At 34.6% G+C, this 20,731-nt stretch overlaps 2 protein-coding genes across 2 annotated transcripts; one reads left to right on the forward strand and one right to left on the reverse strand.

Annotated features, from left to right (window-relative positions):
- Positions 1 to 1,412: 1,412 nt before the first annotated feature.
- LOC112027661 (very-long-chain enoyl-CoA reductase) lies at positions 1,413 to 5,291 on the reverse strand. Its single transcript, XM_024060311.2, has 4 exons — positions 4,957 to 5,291; positions 4,628 to 4,667; positions 2,602 to 3,350; positions 1,413 to 1,653 (listed from the first exon to the last, which is right to left on the reverse strand). Exons 1-4 carry the CDS (start codon positions 5,023 to 5,025, stop codon positions 1,585 to 1,587), a joined length of 927 nt encoding a protein of 308 aa, XP_023916079.1. The 5' UTR covers positions 5,026 to 5,291; the 3' UTR covers positions 1,413 to 1,584.
- An 8,873-nt stretch (positions 5,292 to 14,164) lies between these two features.
- LOC112027643 (heat shock cognate 70 kDa protein 2-like) lies at positions 14,165 to 16,209 on the forward strand. Its single transcript, XM_024060302.1, has 2 exons — positions 14,165 to 14,381; positions 14,567 to 16,209. Exons 1-2 carry the CDS (start codon positions 14,165 to 14,167, stop codon positions 16,207 to 16,209), a joined length of 1,860 nt encoding a protein of 619 aa, XP_023916070.1.
- Positions 16,210 to 20,731: the final 4,522 nt, after the last annotated feature.

Genomic DNA, 20,731 nt, shown 5'->3' on the forward strand with positions numbered 1-20,731 from the left:
TCTTTTCTCGGAAAACATTGTCCTAGGGAAGGAGTTTTATGAAATGCCATTATTTCATATAATTAAAAAAAAAAAAAAAAAAGGATCCTTGTACCTTAGCAAATGCTTTTGGGTTGCAGAAGAAACTATGTCCGAAAAGGGGATTTTTTTTTTTTTTTTTTTTCTACCTCAAAAAAAGGTTGGATTGGTACAGTTGGTATATCAGATTTCTTGGTTAAGTAGGAAAATAATTTGAGTGGATGAAGTTCATAAATCATAAGTCTAAGCTCCAATCTCATTCCAAAAGGAATAATCTTTTTTATGCACATTTTTGAAAACGTTATTTTATGCCATGTATAAAAAAGAAGTCTTTACTACAAATAATAACAATAAAAACTTGGATCCTCACATTATGGAGTGGCAACCATGATGGGTTCTACTTCTAGACATTTCTGTGTTTAATAGAATAACGAGCTTTAAAGAGATTATAATCCAATTGAATACTTCCCTTAAACATAAAATATGCTTTGAAATTGCTTAGGCAACTTCTTCCAACAAAGAATAGTTGTCCGCCACTCCACCACTCCAGCCTTTTATCTCATGGATTTGCCAATCCAAGTCCTTATTAAATCATTACTCATGTAAAAGCTGAAAGGTACAGCCCATTCTTAGTGTAAAGAGCTACACTTTTTTTTGATGAATAAAGAGCCTACACTTTTGGTCTATTGCCAGGACCATTTGAGATCCAATTTTTCTACTTAAAGTTATCTAACATTGTAGAGGAAAATTGAAGCTATAGCAAGGTTCTAAGAGCATTTCCAGCATCAAACAATGCAAAATAGAGAAAAGGTATCACTTTTAGGCATTCAATAAAAAAATAAATCCACAGTTAAAAATATATAAATTTGCAAAGTTACTACAGTAATTGTGTAAATTTACATTGACACTATTCACTTTGCATAGAGTTTTTTTTTTTTTTTTTAATTTTTTTTCTTTACATATTCCAAGGTTGAAGGATGAGAGTGGATAGTGGTTATTGTGTGTGAAAAAAAAGAAACAATTAAAAAAATCAAGAAAATTTGATATTTTAATGTAATGTAAAATAAATAATTTGATGTGAGTATTTTGAAAAATAAATACATAAAATAAAAAAAATAAGTTCTTATACTAAAATAAACGAATTTTTTTTATGAGTTAATGTGAATGCTCTAAGTTTGCTTTTGTTTGCCTTCTTTCTAGCAAATGAATTATAAACTTAGAAGCTCCTCTTACCTAACAAATTGTACCTAAATGTTGTCCATCCTCTTAATTCTGATCTCACTAGGAGTACCTTAGCTATTCAATCGGAAAGGTGGGTTGTCAGTTGTCGCTATGCCATAAATATAGCAGTCAACGGGGGGGGGGGGGTGTGGTTGGGGCTGAACAAAACAATAAGAAAAGAATAAAAGATGATTATCCTCAGGTAGTTCAAGTGGAAGTAAGCTGTCTATAAAAATGTCAAGTTCATATCTGACACCTACTAAGCTCCAACCATCTTGAATTCTTGCTGTTGAATCTGATTTTTGGTACCAAAGAGAGCAACAAGATGCAAGATGAGAGCCATGCTTACAGGAATGGGGGAAATATTACCCATCTGCGTGGATACTTCGGTCTTCCATCCTTCCCATCAAATAGCTGCAGATGACAAGGTTAAGAAGCAACATTAACAAGAAATATCACAAGAAATGAAATTTCTGAGTCTATAGAATTGACATTATGTTTACAAATGAAGCTGATAGGATACACATCAAAATATTCAGAAGTGAAAACACACTGAGAAACATGTTGATGATGCCCATAAATTTTGAGGTGCACACAACTGGACTTTTGTTAGGACTCCCTGCCATCTATTTTAGATTGATAAACTTTTGTTAGGTAACAGTACACTTGAGGTCTTTCTTTTATTCAGTAACTAGGCTTGCCCCTAATTTTTAGGGGGATGGGTAAATACTTTCATGTTACACATGGTGCATCTCTCCCTCGTTGCAGGGGGAGTTAACATCTGAGGTTAGAAGCCCAGGAGTTAGGCTTGCCTTCTGTCTTTTTTGTTTTTTAAGAGGGAGGCAATTTAGGATTGTCAATAAAGCATAACAAGATCCTGCTCAGATTAAAAAAAAAAAGAGACAAAACAGGGTATTCCATTGAATTTGATAAAGCTCAACAAATATCGGATCAAAATTACCCAAAAAAAAACACATACATCTACATATAAAAAAATGTATCTATATTTGTATACCAGATTCATGGTCCAACGGGTCACCCCTAATACATGAACACATATAAACACTGGTATGTAGATGTATCCAGTAGTTGCTAGCGTGACAAATGTATGAGAGTAATTTATTTGACATTATAAAGCCGTATACCTTCTCAAATACCAATCTATAGTTTACAGATAAAAATCTAAAATAACTTACCTAGATCCTAGTCACACCCAATCTAGAAAGGAGTAAACGCAGGTGGACATATGATCAGAGAAAATGCCTCAAATTTTAAAGAAATGCATGCGGTTATATGCAGAAAAGAAATTAAAACAAACATGTTCAACAAAAAGTAAAGAAAGTTTCATTAAAAAAAAGTAACCTTCTTCAGACGACGGTGCTTTGCGAGGGCCCAATTGGTCATAATAAGAGTAGCAACCACAAGGAAAACATAGCCTGCGACAGTCTGTGTGGCAATATTGAAACCCAACCATTGATAAATCTCTGTTGTGTAGTTTGCACATGTCACAATATTGAATAGAAAACCATGTGGAATTTGATATCCTCCATTCCCATCAGGGCTGCGCAGATTCCTCAGCAAGATATGGCAATAGAAGTTACAGATTTGACAAAGCACTCCAAACCCAAAGCCGATCTTCATTTGGAGGTCACTAACAGGGGTGTAAAGTGGGTGGTTCACATAGTAAGCAATGTAAGAGCCAAAGGTCCAATAATATGCACAATTACGAAACACATTGGAGAGTGGTGAGGTTGCATGGCTGAACCGATGCACAAAAAATGTTTCCATAATTCGTTTGAAGTAGTGGAAACACCAGTAATATAAAGCATATGTCTGAACTGGGTGGATGACTCGCTCCCCTTTGTAGCCAAAGAACTGGTAGACAGGGAAGTAATAAAAGATGGGATAAAGGAGCAAAGGACCCAAGTATTCAAAGAAGAAAAGTGTGCGATAGGAAACTTGTGTGCCCAGGTCCTTGAACACTACAGTCAAGTGGTTTCCATCACAATAATCCTTGAGACTTTTCTTGTAGTTAAGAACAACAGGCTTTTCCTTTGATCCCGGTTTAAGGGGGAGGGTTAACCGCTGTCTTGAAGGATAGAACTTTTTGGCTGTTGATGTAAGATGAAAATCAGGTGAGTTAAATCATATGACATGCAAGTCTGTCAACACATGTACACATGCACTCACATTCAGTTTTTGGGGGCAGGGGTCAAACTCACAATGAAACAAAGCATATAAATATTATCTCAGGCAGTAAATCAGTAATAAATTTAAGTCCAATAGTGAATACGCCTAATATGATGAACTACAAGAGGCCACGCCTCAATCTTAGACACACTGGAGGTCCAGAAAATATAAATAAAATCAGACAGGAAGTCTAGTGCTGATTTTGTTAAAAATCTTACAGATCCCATGGACTTAAAAATTATTTCGTTCTTGACAGAAATATTACATCATGAAAAAAAAAAAAAGAGCTCCAGTGGTAAGTGTCAAGATTTCCTTTCAGTGTGCTTGAATTCACACTGCATACAATTTTTTTTTTTATAAGTTTTTTTTATTTTTATTTTTATTTTTTTTATCTACTTGTAATTAACACTGCATACAAATTATAGTTCTCTGAAATCTGAAAATACCTTAAGTCAAACAAACCCCAACAAGACCTGGTGCTTTAACATATAATTTTTCAAAGTGATCTGTCATGCCCACAAATATTCAATGTCATGACTCATTATCCTTGGATACTACCGGAGTAGAAAAATATTCAATGATTTGGGAGAATCATCTTCAAGAAAGTACATTACCCTCAACAGACTGATATGTGTACATTCTAGTAGATAAAGTGAACTTCATTCCTTCTATTGGGGGTGGCCGGGTGGGGGTGGGAGGGAGAGAGAGAAATGCAGTTCAAGAGGCAAATCTGTATCAAAAAATTTATCACTAGAAAGGTTTCACCTATGTGGTATGAACAACCAAAGCTCTAATTTGGCTTTAAGCATAAGGATGTTACTAATTCTTACTAGGATAATTTCAAGAAAGAAAATTAAGTCCTTAAAGACAATAGAGAAGACGTCCTTCACATTTGTGTGCAAAAAACATCATGTAGAACTCACTTGTCAAATTTGCAGCCGTTTATAGAAGTTTCACTAATTCCCATAATAAAGAAAATCTCTTTTCATCCTCAAACCCATACTAAAACCAGTATTAACACCTACATCACTACATGTGGAAAATAACACTTTTTGGGCATTTCTCTCTTAAAATCAACCATAAATATTTCGCGAAACATAGATTAACTGACTAACAAAGCATACGTAGCAGTTCAAGCCTTCAAGGTAAAAATTTGCATGGAAATTCTAATAACTAGGAAAGCAAATCTAGCACTTACTTCGTTGATGAATTGCCTCCTGCAGATCTGCAACCGTAGCCTACAAATTAACAAAAAAGACATATACTATCACAATTGGGTATTATTCAAATACATGCAAAGGAAAACAAAAATCATGAAACTAATATAAACCCAAGAAAACAAAGAAGAAGACCATTTCGGGTCTTAATCATTTTATCCTCCCAAAAAAAAAAAAAAAAAAACCAATCTTTTACTTAAATTGGAACTAACAAACCCAGCTGAATTGAGATGATCGTTACCACCGATTCACAGAGACACTAAGTTAATAAATTACAAAAACAAAGGAAAAAAGAGAGAGAAGAACGTACGGAATCACTGAGCTCAAGGCCACCCTTGACAACATCTTTACCACTCCGAGAAACTACACTGACCTTCATTTTTTGAGACCAAAAGAGAGTGACCCAATTCACGAAATGGTGTAAACGACGAACCCTTTTAATTTGTGGGTGGTTTTATTGAAGATCCAAGAGCTGTGACCCAATTGAGGAAACGGGAAACTCGTATGAGATCCCAGAGATGGGTAGGGTAGTATTAATTTTTTTGCAGAGTAATTAAGGGGTGGGTTTGGGAGATACAGTAATGGCGTGTTGTTGGGGTAGGAGAGCTAACTGTATCGGCTGGTGAACCACAATTCCTCATCTCATCTCATCTGTGTTGCCTTTTAAGCTATACTATAACCAGGGTTTTACACTCGTGGGCCAGGTTTTAACTTCTAACCTCGAACAACTTTGCTTGGGACATATCACCATAGGTCCCACCTTATTAAATTTGGTCAAGAGATGTGAAGGGCGAAGACAAGTGTGGCCTTTGTTGTCTACTCTTCAAATTTCCCTTCCCATCGTATGGCTGTATATAAACCAAGTTGTTTGAGAACGATTGACTCGAGAAAATATGTGAAGTTCTATTTATTTGTTTAGAAAACAAGTAAAGTTTAAGCCTCAATTCTAGACTCAATTGTTAAATAAGTCAAGTTTAAACATAATAATATATTCGTGAATAAATTCGTGAATATGAGAGTTCAATTTAACTATATATAATATAACATTTTATACGTTTACTTGTTTAAAAATATATTAATATAGACTTGAAATTGGATTGTATAAGTTTGTTAATAGGTTCATATGATATTAAATTATTATTTGTAGTTTATTAATGATATATATAATTTATTTATAATAAAAATTCATGGGATTATGAATAGATAAAATATTTTAGTGATGGTTTCATAAGATAGATAAAAATAATAAGTTAATCAAGTAATTAGTGAACAAGTTTGAGCTTGCTCGATAAGAAAATGAGCAAAACTTGAGCATAAAATCTTGTTTGATATATAATGAGCTCAAGCTCGGCTTGTTTTTGAAAAAAAAAATTAAATTAAATAAATAAGCTTGAACTTTTGATACTTAATTTTGCTTGACTCATTTACTGCCCTACTTTCCATATTTGGTTAAGTGTATATATTATATAATTCCTTAATTGCTAGAGATGGATTTCAACCTTGAAATTTCATATGAAATTATTAAATATCAATTGAGCTACAAAATTCTTGTCAGAAAATCAACATATTTTTGAAAAAAAATATTAATGCGCAATTTTGGGATTATGGATAGAAGTTAAAACCGATGTAATTTATTATACATGCAAATCCATGCCCCAGCCCACCAAAGCGGATAGTATCTACACAGTTGGGGTGTGGTTGTTATAGATGGTATCAGAGCTATGCCCTAGCCGGAAGTGTGGGCCCTACATGCGAGGACGCATGTGCTCGTAAGGGGGGTGGATTGTAGTAACCCAAAAGGGGGGTCTTGCATTCCATGGAATCCCACATCGCCTAGGAAAGCACATGAGAATGTGTTTATAAGGAATGTCATCCCTTTAATGTGTAGAGGCTTTTTCCCCTACTGCTGTGTGCTTTGGGGGAGAACAAAACCGTGAGGAGTATGGGTCCTAAAGCGGACAATATCTACACAGTTGGGGCGAGGTCATTATAGATGGTATCAAAACCATGCCCTAGTCGGAAGTGTGGGCCCCACATGCGAGGACGCGTGTGCCCGTAAGGGGGGTGGATTGTAGTGACCCAAAAGAGGGGTCTTGCATTCCATGGAATCCCACATCGCCTAGGAAAGCACATGAGAATGTGTTTATAAGAAATGACCTCCCTTTAATGTGTACAGGTCTTTTTCCGTACTATTGTGTGCTTTGGGTGAGAACAAAACTGTGAGGAGTATGGGTTCTAAAGCGAACAATATCTACATAGTTGGGGTGAGGTTGTTATAGATGGTATTAGAGCCATGCCCTAGTCGGAAGTGTGGGCCCCACACGGGAGGACGTGTGTGCCCGTAAGGGGGGTAGATTACAGTGACCCAAAAGGGGGGGGGGGGTTTGCATTCTATGAAATCCCACAACACTTAGGGAAACACATAGGAATGTGTTTATAAGGAATGACCTACCTTCAATGTGTAGAAGCCTTTTCCCCCACTACTGTGTGCTTTGGAGGAGAACAAAACCGTGAGGGTAAGAGCCCCCAAAGTGGATAATATCTACATAGGTGGGGTAGGGTTGTTACAGATGGTATCAGAGCTGTCCCAGTAACCTTGTGTGGGCTTGGAGACACTACCCCACAAAGTGGGCCCTAACGAAGACGTTAGGGATTTAAGTGGGGGAGTTTGTGTTGCCCTAGTTTGATTGATTGTGTGATGTGTGTGAGTGTATAATGAGTCCCACATCGGGTATTTACTGGGTAGATCTAGGTTTTATTAACAACTACAAGAAGCTTCAATTGTGACTAGTCTTTTTACAGTATAGCGCAGATGTGGCTAGCGCTTTTCCTTGGGTCGTTACAATTGTGGTATTAGAGCTTAGGATATGATTCTGTAGACACTTGAAAACTAGGTCATGATCTTGTAGACACTTGAAACTAGGTTATGATCTTGATTTTTTTTTTGTCAGAGCATTTGGTCTTTAGGTTATGTTTGATGAGATATTTTAAATAATTTTGGCAATGTTACTTCTTGTGTATAGTAATAATAATTGTTGCACCATCTATATTTCTTGATTTCTTTGTTAACTAGGTATCATGCCACCCAAAAAGAAGAGAGTAGCTAATTCCAATAGCGAGGAACCTATTGTTAATTTGCGAAGGCTAACCAAAGCAAGGGTTGATACTAAGGCTGAAGTCACTCAAGATGTGAGAAATAATGAACATCCTAGGGTGACACGCACTGATCCTTTGGATGAAGCTGCTGCCCGACTGTTGGACAGGTTGGCCCATGTTGCTAGTAGAGACGTAGGTAGAGTAGAGGCAGGGGCTGGTTGCTCTTTTGAGACTTTTATGAAGCAAAATCCTTCTTCCTTTGATGGGAAGCCAGATCCTACAGAAGCTGAGAATTGGTTCTTGCAGATGGAGAAGTTGTTAGAAGCTTTAGATTGCACTGACTCTTAAAATGTGCGGTTTGCAACTTTCAAGTTGATTGGGGAAGTTGAGCGTTGGTGGAGATCCACTAAGGCCATTTTGGAGGGAATGGACACTAAGAGAAACCCCATCACTTGGGAGAAATTTAAAAGGGTTTTCTATGATAACTACTTCCCTGAGGTGGTTCGGGAACGAAAAGAGAAGGAATTTGCTGATTTGGTGCAAGGAAGTATGACTCTTGAGTATTATGTTGCTAAATTCATCGAGTTATCTCGCTTTGGACTCCACTTAATCCTTACTGAGGTAAGAAAGCAAGTAGATTTCAAAAGAGGTTGAATGAGAGACTTCGACACCATTTGATTGCATCAGGGGTTGATAATTATGCAGAGTCAGTTAAGAGAGCTATAAGACTGGAGGAAGATTTCAAGAACAATGTTAGGAAGGAGAACCCACCTAGAAACACTGGATAGACAGGCTTTCGACAAGGCAATGCTCAAAGTCATTGGAACAAGAAAGGATCTTTTAGGAGGTCTGGGAGTAATTCATCATCAAATAAGCTAGAAAATAAGAATCCACCCCAGAATGCTCAAGGTAGAAGTTCGAATGCTTGCCCTACATGTGGAAGGTTTCATGGAGATAAGCCGTGTTTCTTTGAAGGAAAGGCTTGTTATAATTGTGGGAAGACAGGACACTTGGCTATAAGCTGTACATCTCTTTAACAAAACTCAATAGCTTAACCTGGAAAGAATGATCTGAGGAGGAAAGCACAAGGGAGAGTGTTTGCACTCACACCACAAGACGTTCAAGCTTCGGATACTGTGGTTACAAGTATCCTCCCATTATTCTCAAACTTTGCTAAAACTCTATTTGATTCTGGATCTACACTCTCTTTCATCTCCTCTCGATATGTTAAGTTATGTGATAAGAAACCTAGACTTATGGATTATGACTTGTCTGTGGCCACGCTTATGGGTGATTCTGTGGTGTGTAATTCTATGCTTAAGTCTTGTGTCATCCAAATTGAGGATAGAGAAATGTTAGCAGATTTGATTTTGATGAACAATATCTACATAGTTGGGGTGGGGTCGTTATAGATGGTATTAGAGCCATGCCGTAGCCGGAATTGTGGACCCCACACGTGAGGATGCGTGTGCCTGTAAGGGGGGTTGATTGTAGTGACCCAAAAGGGGGGTCTTGCATTCCATGGAATCCCACATCACCTAGGGAAGCACATGGGAATGTATTTATAAAGAATGATCTCCCTTTAATGTGTTGCTTTTCCCCTATTGCTGTGTACTTTGGGGGAGAACAAAACCGTAAGAGGTATGGGTCCCAAAGTGGACAATATCTACACAGTTGGGGCGGGGTCATTATAATTAATTGTAGTAGGCCTAACTAAATTGTTGATTCTCCAAAAAAAAAAAAAAAAAAAAAGACCGAAATAAATTGTTTAACATAAATATTGCTTAATTGAAGCTAACAATCCACCAAGCATCCAACATTTAAATGACAGAAAGATGGTAATTTGAGAGCTACCATTGCCAACCAACACCATGGCCATGCAAGGCAGGGGAGTATACCTCATGGAGATAGAAGATTTTACCATGTAGCACTCATTGAGATGGTATGATTTTTGTTTTAATGGGAAAATTACACCAACCATTGTTGAGGTTTTCTATTATTGCACTTAATTTCCATCTGACACCTATCTCTTGTAATTACACCAACTTCTCTTGAATGGCTGAAAATATCCTATTTGAGTTTAAAAAATCCCTAAATATAAAGGCTCAAAAAAATTATGAATTTCCTATTTGAGGTGGCTGTGGCATGAATGACATTTAAAAGGAGGCCACAATAGGAAAATGAAGATTTTTAGTATGTGTTTGGATCCGGATGATTAGCGTTTTGCGTTTGCGTTTATTTATTTATTAAAATTTTTTTTTTGCTGCACACGTTTTAGAGAGGACGAAATTCACTGTACACACACTGTTCATCACTATTCACGTACTGTTCATGTGTGCATGAACACGATACTCATAACCACTTTATTCAGAAAAAAAAAAATTAGAAATGGGTCTCACAGCACTATTCACACATAGTGTTTTCAGTTTTCAGTTATATCCAAATGGACTATTAAAGTCTTTTTTTAGTCATTTAAAAGAGGTTAATATAAATAGTTTGTATTCTAAAAGAGGTGGGTGTCTTATTTCAAACTAGAAGGGAGGTGAGTACAATTTTTCCATTCTTTTACTTTATTTTCAGAAAAATTCAAAACCATTCAATTATACCCCAAATCTAACAACAACAACAACAAAATTAACAATCTGAACTTTTGGTGTTAACATGGGGAATTTAGATAGAATATTTTTCTACACTATATCATAGAAAGGGGAACCTAATAGATTGGGGAGACAACACAGAAAAACAAGTGAGTCAAGCCCACTTACAAAACAGGAGGCTCACTTAATATCCTATTTCAGAAAGGAATAGAACTCCCTAGTGATTTTTGTTGTTGTTGAGAAAAAGGTATTTATGACTTATGAGAAGTGAGTTTGTAAGAAGAGTAATGCTACAGATACAGATTATTCTACAAACATTTTACAAACTATTGATGTGGCATACTCCTTGTCAGCTTTTAAAAACTAAAATGCCAAGTAAGATATTAGCAAAAAAAAAAACAAAACAAAACACCCTCCTAAACAAAAAAACATATCACCTAACAAAACCTTTCTAAAACCCTCAAGCTTCTCTGCCTCCCTCCCTCCCGGTTGCATCTCCTCTGCCTCTCTCCCTCCTTGCCTATATGGTCTCAAATCCCAAATCAACAATCTGCTTCCTCTTGTTTATGCCTCCACCCCACCACACGATTGCATTTTATTATAGGCAAATAGTTGTAGCTCCATCGGAGATGGTTTTGTTGGGCTACAGTTAATAAATTCTAGTTTAAACCAATTCTAGGTAAAGTTTTTATGTATGTGATTTTTTTTGGCATAATTTTTTCTCTGTGATTGACATTTAATTTTTAAGATTTATTTTCAATTGCACATCATGTCATCCAAGTCAAGTTTCGAATGGTGGATATATATGATGCCATATTTTGGCACTCCTTTATTTCCTTGAAACCAAATGCAGGTATAGTTTATCATTTATAATTCATTTTATACTATTTATTTGTATTTTTTTGCCAATATATGTAATTTGATTGTAGAGTCTTCCTAATCAAAGAGCGGTAACTAGTAATAACCCAAGATATTTTGGCACTCTGGGAAGCAATATACACCAACTATTAGTAATTCCTTAACTTTTATTCAATCTTATACTTGTTAAGAGATTTAATTTAACCTTTTTTTTTTTTTTTTGGTTTAATGAAATTTATATTTATAGGGTCATCCAATTCGATTTTGGGGAAGTGGATGTCTTGGGCCAAATACTGACCAGCTTAGTGTTTAAGGAACACAATAACGTCCTATAAACAACTTCAATCATTTGGATCTGCTATAAGCATTGTTACTGCATCAATTTAAGGATCAAGAGGCTGACAACTTCAGTAAAAATTAAGTTTGACTTGATCAAGATGACAAAATTTTTGCTTTTCCTTTTTGTGGTGAACACAACATATTAGAAATGGGTGGTTTTCGTTCTTCATTTGTAATGGATATTGTGGTATTACATGTGTGTGGGGGAAGCTTTTTTTATTTTTTTATTTTTTTTCAAGCACAGATGGTGACTTACAACAAGAGCTTCTTTTTTATTTAATTTTTTTTGAGCTTTACAATTACAACCATAGCTTCTGTATAACTTGAATTTGTCAAGCTTTATTCATTGAAATTTCTTTCAAATTTTGTCAAATCATGAATAAAGAGATGGATATCTTTGCTCTATATTTATGTTATTAAGAAATGGATATGTTTGATCCTCATTATGTTGATGTCACATTGCCCATCTTTTGGGTTATTTTTTTTGTTATTGTAGAACATTGCACATCCTAAATTATGCTCAATTTGGGATATATAGAGATATAACTCTTTTTTTTTTTTTTAGTGTAACTTGTTTTGGTCAAATTCGAGTTTGTTACATAACCGTCAACACTACAACAAGACAATATCAAGGGGCATACCCTCTAATATAACAAAGCCTCTACTTCAACGTCAAAAAAAAAAAAAAAAAAAAAAAAAAAAAAAAAACAAAAACAAAAAAACAAAGCCTCTACTTGAGTAGAGGACAACTCATTATCATATTCAAAAAATAGCTAAACCTTAAAGCTAAAAATAAGGTTGTAATTTTATCAATAAGACCAGGAAAAACACTGAAAAAAAAATTGCATCTGGGCAATAGTGAATTTTATCAAGGTACTGCATTCTTCTCTCTCTCTCTCTCTCTCTCTCTCTCTCTATATATATATAATATTTTTTTTTTTTTTACAATATTAAGGGCATACTCCTTGCCAAGTTACACTAATGTAGCTTCCTCTTTGGTTGATGCAGCTCCAACGTAGCAACCTAGCATGCTAGGTTGCTACATTGGAGCTGCATCAACCAGAGACAAATGAGAAAAATCCAAGTCAACAACAAGATAAATGACAAAATCAAGTCAACAGCTGCTAGGTTGCTACATTGGAGCTGCATCAACCAAAGACAAATGAGAAAAATCCAAGTCAACAACAAGATAAATGACAAAATCAAGTCAACAGCAGGTACAACAAGATAAATGACAAAATCCATAGTCTTAGGGTATAAAGGCTATTCATGCAAAACAGCACTTTAGAATATATAGGATTGAACAAAAGTTCAGCAGTATGTTACTCAAAATTAGATTTATATTGCAAATACTCTCAACTGGTATGAATTTCTAAATAGCACCCCTCTGTTTCAAATCTATCCACTTGGGTATTTCAAACCCACTTGCAAGACTCAAAATATGAATTAAACAAATTTGAGCAAAAATTTAAGTTACATTTGTAAACATAGAAAATCTCCACATTATTCAAAAGCTCAAAATACAGAAAAATTCTTTTTGGTTGTTAATTATTATGACCCATTCCAATTTTTTTTTTTCCTTTTTTTGTCTATGTAATCCATTGGATTGCCTTGAGGCCACAGATATTGCAATACTTTACACCAAATTTTCATATGAATTAATTAATAAAAAAACAAATTTCAATACTGAAACAGAGTATAACCGTTGTTATTGTTGTCACCGGGAGGGAGTTAGATGGCATGGCGACACCATGTTCATGGTAGCTCCAGCAACAAATCCAGGGACTTATGTGGCGGCGGTATGCATTGGTGAATGGTGGAGTGAAGGCATGGGCAAGAGGGAGCAGTGGGTTTGGAGTTTGTATAATCATTTTTTTTTTTTTTGTGGATTTGGGATTGGAGGGAGGGAGGGAGAGAAGAAGCAGGTTTTTTTTTTTTTTTTTTTTTTAGAAAAAAAAAATAATTTTAGTTTATTAATATCTTATGTGGCATTTTAGTGACATGGAGTATGCCACATCATCTATTTGTAAAATATTTGTAAAGTAGTTTGTGTTGATAGCTTTATAAAACAATTGTCCCACGTAATCTCCTATTTTAAAAAGGAATAGAAGTCCTGGTGAATTGAGACTCATAACCTCTATATATATATATATATATATAACTCATAGGCGGTAGGGTAGTATATTATACTCCTATATATACCGCAGATACTTCTGTGTAACAGGGCCGCCTGAAATAAAAGAGAAAATACTGTAATATTGAGAAAGCAGTCAGGGAGAGTTACGTGAAAAAGAAGAAGAAAGTCACTGAGGGCGCAGTGAAGTACAAAAAAAGGTGAGGCTAGAAAAATAAGGAGATTTTTTATTTGGGATTTTCTTTGAGGAGACTTTTTGGGTTATTGAATTCAAACTATGAGTGAAAATATAAGGTGAGTTTAAATTAATTTACTTTTGATGCGAATTTCAAGTTAGACATAAACTGGAAAAGGAGACTATAATAATGGATTTTCTAAAACTATATTGATTTGGAGTTTGTCCGTCCATTCAAACAAAAAGCCTTTTTTTTTAACCTAAATTTTGTGAACTAATAATTACCAATTCTTTGAACTTGTGGTTCCTCAGGACAACAATGGCCAACAACCAAGGAGAGGGCCCGGCGATTGGGATCGATCTGGGTACAACGTATTCATGCGTGGCAGTGTGGCAAAATGATAGAGTAGAGATAATAACGAATGATCAAGGAAACAGAACCACACCCTCCTATGTTGCATTCACTTCTGCCCAAAGCTTGGTCGGTGATCCTGCCATGAATCAGGTTGCTAGGAATCCCACTAACTCTGTCTTTGGTAATCTCCTCTCTCCCCAGTGAACAATTGTTTTTTTTTTTTTTTTTTTTAAGAAAGAATTTGTTTTTATTCCTAAAAACTTGTTTTTCACTTAGGAATATATAATCTTGCTTCTTCTTGTGCTTCAGTGTTGTCTAATAGTACTATTTGAGGTATCTGTTTCTTAATAAGGTATTATATTGCAGATGCAAAGAGGTTGATCGGTAGGAGATTTAGTGATCCCTCGATTCAGAATGATATCAACCTCTGGCCATTCAAGGTCATTGGAGGTCCTGGTGACAAGCCTATGATCATGGTGAACTATAAAGGCGAAGAGAAGCACTTTACTGCCGAGGAAATTTCATCTATGGTCCTAATAAAGATGCGTGAGATAGCTGAAGCCTACCTAGGCAAAACTGTGAAAAATGCAGTTGTTACTGTCCCAGCCTACTTCAATGACTCTCAGCGTAAGGCCACAAAGGATGCTGGAGGCATTGCAGGCCTGAATGTTCTGCGCATAATTAATGAACCAACTGCTGCAGCCATTGCTTATGGTCTTGAAAAGATGGTTGGTAGCATTGGCAAGAGAAATGTGTTGGTTTTCGATTTGGGTGGTGGTACTACTGATGTCTCTCTCCTCACAATTGAAAAGGGTGTCTTCGAAGTGAAGGCCGTGGCTGGAGACACTCACCTTGGAGGCCAGGACTTTGATAACAGAATGTTAAAGCATTTTGTTGAGATATTTAGAAGGCAACACAATGTGGACATTAGTAGAGACTCCAGAGCTCTTAGGAGGTTGAGAACTGCTTGCGAGAAAGCAAAGAGGATTCTTTCTTCTACAATTGAGACAGCCATTGAAGTTGACTGTTTATATAATGGTATCGATTTCTTTTCAACTATTACCTGTGCTAAATTTTCCGAACTCAACATGGATTTGTTGAGGAAGTGTATCAAGCCTGTGGAAAAGTGTTTGGCTGATGCTAAGATGGACAAGAGTTGTGTCCATGATATTGTTCTTACGGGTGGTTCTTCCAGAATCCCCAAGGTGCAGCAGTTGTTGCAGGACTTCTTTGATGGGAAGGAGCTCAGCAAGAGCATTAATCCTGATGAAGCTGTGGCTTATGGAGCCGCTGTTCAAGCCGCTATCTTGACCGGAATGGGTAATGAGAAAATTCAAGACATTATACTCTTAAATGTCACCCCTTTGTCCCTCGGTGTAGGAGTTCGTGGACCGGTGATGTCTGTTTTGATTCCAAGGAATACCACCATTCCCACCAAGAAGGAGCTTGAATACCAAACCTTGTTTGATAACCAGGCTTCTATAACTTTCCATGTTTATGAGGGTGAGAGAGTAAGACCTTGTGATAACAACTTCTTGGGAAATATTACAATTCCTGTTACTCCAGCACCTAGGGGTGTTGCTAAGGTAATAGTTTGTTTTGATCTTGACATCGATGGTATCTTGAATGTTTCTTCGGAGGAGAAGACCACTGGTGTGAAAAGGAAGATCACTATTACCAATGATAAGTGGAGACTGTCCAATGAAGAGGTTGAGAGGATGGTCCAGGATGCAAAGAGATACAAGGCTGAAGATGACTATCACATGAAGAAGGTTAAGGCTAAGTTGGATTTGGAGAACTATGCCTACAACATGAAAAATGCTGTCAATGATGAGAATATTTGTGCCAAGCTTAGCCCTGCAGTTCTGAAAGAGATTAAAGATGCCATTGAACAGGTGATTCAATGGTCATTAGATGACCGCCATGTCGTGGATTTAAAACCGTATCAGGACAAGCTGGAATGGCTCAAGAGTATCTGCAATCCCATGCAACAAAAAGATGATAATTAAAAGTTCGTCATAGCACCCTCTCATTGCAACGGATGTAATGGTTCAAATTGTGTCACCTACGTTTGACCACATTTTGTTCTTGCGTTTTCTTGCAACGGATGTAATGATTACCAAATAGCTTTCCACAACTTCAAAATACCTTAATATTTGCTCTAATTGCTAAAACTCTTTTTAGATAGAACTATTTAGCACAAAAATTAAAGCTCTACTACTAAACCTTTACAGCTTAGTTCTACTTCCTAATTCTAAAAAACAAAACAAAAAAAAGTTCTACTTCTTACATTAATACCATGTGGATCATTAGCTTAGTGACAACATTTCCGCTAGTATGGATTGTTGCGACGTGTATGCAATCTATGGTAGACTAATATAAAAATATTATTGCTCGAATCACAACTTATCACATATAATAGTGAAAACAATTGAAAAATGTTTGGCCTTAGTATTAATAAGGGATAATTATTTGGAGATCCAAGAGCACAATAAATGTTAGCTACCTAGGTTTAGATTTAGGGATTTCTAACCAAGTTAAAAAAAAGAAGAAGAAAGTAAGTCACGCTAATTTAATTCCTTTTGAGATTTACTTTTCATGTTAGAAGAGGTAGCACATATTTATTGTGCTCTTAATAGTGTACATCTATTGTTTGTCCATAAAGCTTTTCAAAATTCAATATTGTCTAGAAATTAACTAGGGGCTAGTGGCGCGGATTCCCTTTTTAAAAAGACGAGTATCCACATCCCCATAGTGGTAAACATTTTTTACTTATTTATAAATTGACAATTTAAATATTTTTTTTATTACACATCTTCTATACTATTATTCAAGGGGCTTCCCTTATTTGGATTCCTTATTTTTTTAGTTCAAAAATACCATCACACTCTTATATTTAAGTAGAGACAAAACTAATGGACAATTCAGTAAAAGGACAACTCTAACTCCTACTAAAATATTGCCTAAAAAATAGGACCGCTTTACTATTAATTTCTAAATTGTTTTATCCACTTATAAATTAGATTTTCAAAATAAAACAGAGTTATTTTTTTTTTTTTGCACGTGTAATGAGGCTAGTACTATTTTTTAAAGAGCTTCCCCGACTTGGATTCTTCAATTTTGACATGTAAAATTATCAATTTAAAAAGTCCAAAATTTTAGATAAAATTTTTAAAAAAACATTACCTACAAAATAGGAACACTTCCACTAACTCAATTATTCTTACACACGTTTCTAACATTTTATTCTTAAAAAAAAAAACCTCATGTTCAGTAAAAAAAAAAAAAGGATAATTACACTTTACCTTTCTGTAGTTTGCCTCTAATTCTATGTGCCTACCTGTGGTTCAAATTTTGATACTTTACCCACCTATGATTTCCTCCATTACTGAGCTGTAACCCACCTCTCCTTCAGCCGTTACTCTAACACATAATATGTTAGAAACAAAAGATCAAACGGATCAAAACACTTCTCACATGAAGAACATACACAAATATGAAGAACATTAACCCAGAAAGCAGATTGCAACACCTCAAAGCATTCAAAAACAAAACGTAATTTCCAAACCCCATTTCAAAAATCATACATTACAACAATTTCAGTTAACTTTCCAAGCATTCATCATTAAAAACTGATAGCCAACATTCCATCCCATTACTTTCCTTAAAAAACCCAAAAACATTAAAAAAAAAACATAAGTAATTCCCAAACCCCATTTCAAAAAATCACAAAACACAACAATCCCAGAGAGAGAGAGAGAGAGAGAGAGAGAGAGAGAGAGAGAGAGAGATTTTGTTATTCAGTGTAGTAATATTCTATTCAGTTTTTTTTTTTTTTTTTTTTTTTTTTTTTTTTTTTTTTTTTTTTTATTATTCCAGAAGAAAAAGATGAAGAGGAAGGAGGATACAATGTGAAACTTAAATAAAATAAAAACAAGATAAGCAAAAGAAGTTAAAGAGAAGTTTAAAATTTTAAATTTGATAGTAAAGCAGTTTCTTAGGAGTAAAACATGGGAGTGTAGAATTCAAGCAATTTGTTAGAAGTGTTCCTATTTTGTAGGTAATGTTATTTTTAAAAAATTTATCTAAAATTTAGGACTTTGTAAATTGATAATTTTACATGTCTAACCCTACTATTTAAGCTTCACAACATTTTTCAATCACCAAAAAAAAAAAAACCCTAGGGGTGTGATGAGTATTATGTGTGGTGAAATAATTTTTCATCACACCCCTAGGGTTTTTTTTTTTTTTATGCAATTGGAAAATGTAGTAATCTCAAATTATAATAAATACTCTAAATTAACCCTTACCCAAAAAATAGCAAAGCATCTGAGCATGTGCGTGAGCGCGTGCTCAGAGGCTAGTGTTATTAATTTATTTTTCTTAATAATTTTTTAATGGGAGCTATATATGAAGTTATTATAATCTTAAAAGATAGCCACTTAGTAAAAAAAATCCATAAAAATAACTAAAAAAAGGGTAAGATGGGTATTTGAATTTAGATTAACACCAAAAATTTACACTATTGTTTTGGTTTTGGATTTTGAAAATTGATCCAAAGCATTTCAAATAGTCATTCCTCAATTTTCTCAATGATTGCAAAAGTATAAAATCATGGAAAAAATTACTTCTAAATAATATCTAAATAATAGGCAAAATTTAGAATAAAAATACATAAAACATTATTTTTTAAAAAATTTAAATGTAAAAAAATGCTGGCATATTATTAAAATACCTAAAACATCAGGATTTTTTATTGGCTTGAAGTTGTAAAAAAATAGGAAACCAACATTGAAGGACTCACCACCCTTAAAAAAAAGAAAAAAGAAAAAAAGAAAACATTGATGCAAATTTATTAACTGAGGACACGTAACACTTGATGCAAATTCAAAAGGTATGGTTTGTTTGAAATCTTTTTGTCTTTTGGTAAGTTATTTTGGATCAAATTAAATTTTAACAATTTTTAAAATTTTAAAATTCAAAATGAAGTAACATTTTAAACTATCAAATATAAGATATATTTAAGGGTGTAGGTTTTTATCCCTAAAAGTTAGTCTATTATTTAGAAGCAATTTTCACCACAATTTATCGAACGAATTGTGGCTTTCATCAATCACAATAGCATGCAGTAATCTAAAGAAACAATAACAACGTGAAAGTGAAAAGAAATTATAGAAATTCACAAAATGTACCTATTGAAATTCATCCTTATAACAAATTGAAAAAAAAAAAAAAAAAAAAAAAAAAAAAAAAAAAAAAAAAAAAAAAAACCCTACCATACTAAAAAGGGGAGACACTTCTCTGCAAACTACTTTTGCTCATCTCCACAACCGGTGATTTGCTGCTCCAAAACAAAGACCCTTGAGATACTTTAAAGGCTGCATTAAAAGAAATGATTGAATTCTCTTGCAAGGTTTTCATTCTTGGGTCAGAGGATTGCAACATGTCCATACCACTGCCCCTATCACCACAAATCAATAATTCTAGCCACCCACATGTCACTTCATCACTATCATCATTAAAGCCTATAGTAAAAGTGTAAAACAACGAATAGCCAAAACACAATAAGACCCAAAAATTTACATAATCGAACTGTAAAAGGAAAAGAAAGAAAGAAAAAGAAAATTTTAATTCAAACAATGACCTTTTGTGTTCTGTTTTGATTCTTCGCCTCCCTTGGTCCATTCTCGCTCTCAATAAAATCCAAGAATTTTTTTTCCTTGCAATCACGTTAGTCTTATTGCAGATAGTTTTCAGTTGCATAAGAAAAGTAGCCAATAGAAATGTGGAGCTGTACGGTTGTAGTTGGGCAATGAAGGATCTAATTGTCATTGGGAATTTTGGGATCAATTATTTCAGCCAATTTTGAGTTTGAAACTGTGAGAGTGGTCCTATTTTTTAGATGGTGTTTTACGTGGAAATTAAAAAAGCATTTTTACCAAGTTTGACCCCTACTTAAACAAAGAGTGTAGGAGTATTTTGGAACAAAAAACAATCCGGTCCAAACAGGTGCAGCCCCTTAAATAGTAGTATAGACTAGCCTCATTACACGCGCAAAAAAAAATAAAAATAAAAATAAAAAACTCTGTTTTTATTTTGAAAATCTAATTTATAAGTGGATAAAACAATTTGGAAATTAATAGTAGAGCGGTCCTATTTTTTAGGCAATGTTTTAGTGGGAGTTAGAGTTGTCTTTTTACTGAATTGTTCATTAGTTTTGTCTCTACTTAAATATAGGAGTGTGATGATATTTTTGAACTAAAAAATAAGAAATCCAAACAAGGGAAGATAAGTTTATATTAAATAAAGAGTATTTCATTAGCTTTTTTTAACTGAACGTGAGGTTTTTTTTTTTTTTAAGAATAAAATATTAGAAACATGTGTTAGAATAAGTGGGTTAGTGGGAATGTTCCTATTTTGTAGGTAATGTTTTTAAAAAAAATTTATCTAAAATTTAAAACTTTTTAAATTGATAATTTTACATATCAAAATTGGAGAATCCAAACAGGAGAAGCTCCTTAAATAATAGTA

The sequence above is a fragment of the Quercus suber genome, unplaced genomic scaffold (genome assembly GCF_002906115.3).
Source record: "Quercus suber isolate HL8 unplaced genomic scaffold, Cork oak 2.0 scaffold_16, whole genome shotgun sequence".
NCBI classification, from domain to species: Eukaryota; Viridiplantae; Streptophyta; class Magnoliopsida; order Fagales; family Fagaceae; genus Quercus; species Quercus suber.

Coding starts and splice junctions, on each gene's coding strand:
- LOC112027661 (XM_024060311.2), bottom strand. CDS start 5,025: ATGAAGGTCAGTGTAGTTTCTCGGAGTGGTAAAGATGTTGTCAAGGGT. Junction 4,668..4,956: donor GCCTTGAGCTCAGTGATTCC/GTACGTTCTTCT, acceptor GTTAATTTGTAG/GCTACGGTTGCAGATCTGCA. Junction 3,351..4,627: donor GGAGGCAATTCATCAACGAA/GTAAGTGCTAGA, acceptor TTACATCAACAG/CCAAAAAGTTCTATCCTTCA.
- LOC112027643 (XM_024060302.1), top strand. CDS start 14,165: ATGGCCAACAACCAAGGAGAGGGCCCGGCGATTGGGATCGATCTGGGT. Junction 14,382..14,566: donor TCCCACTAACTCTGTCTTTG/GTAATCTCCTCT, acceptor ATTATATTGCAG/ATGCAAAGAGGTTGATCGGT.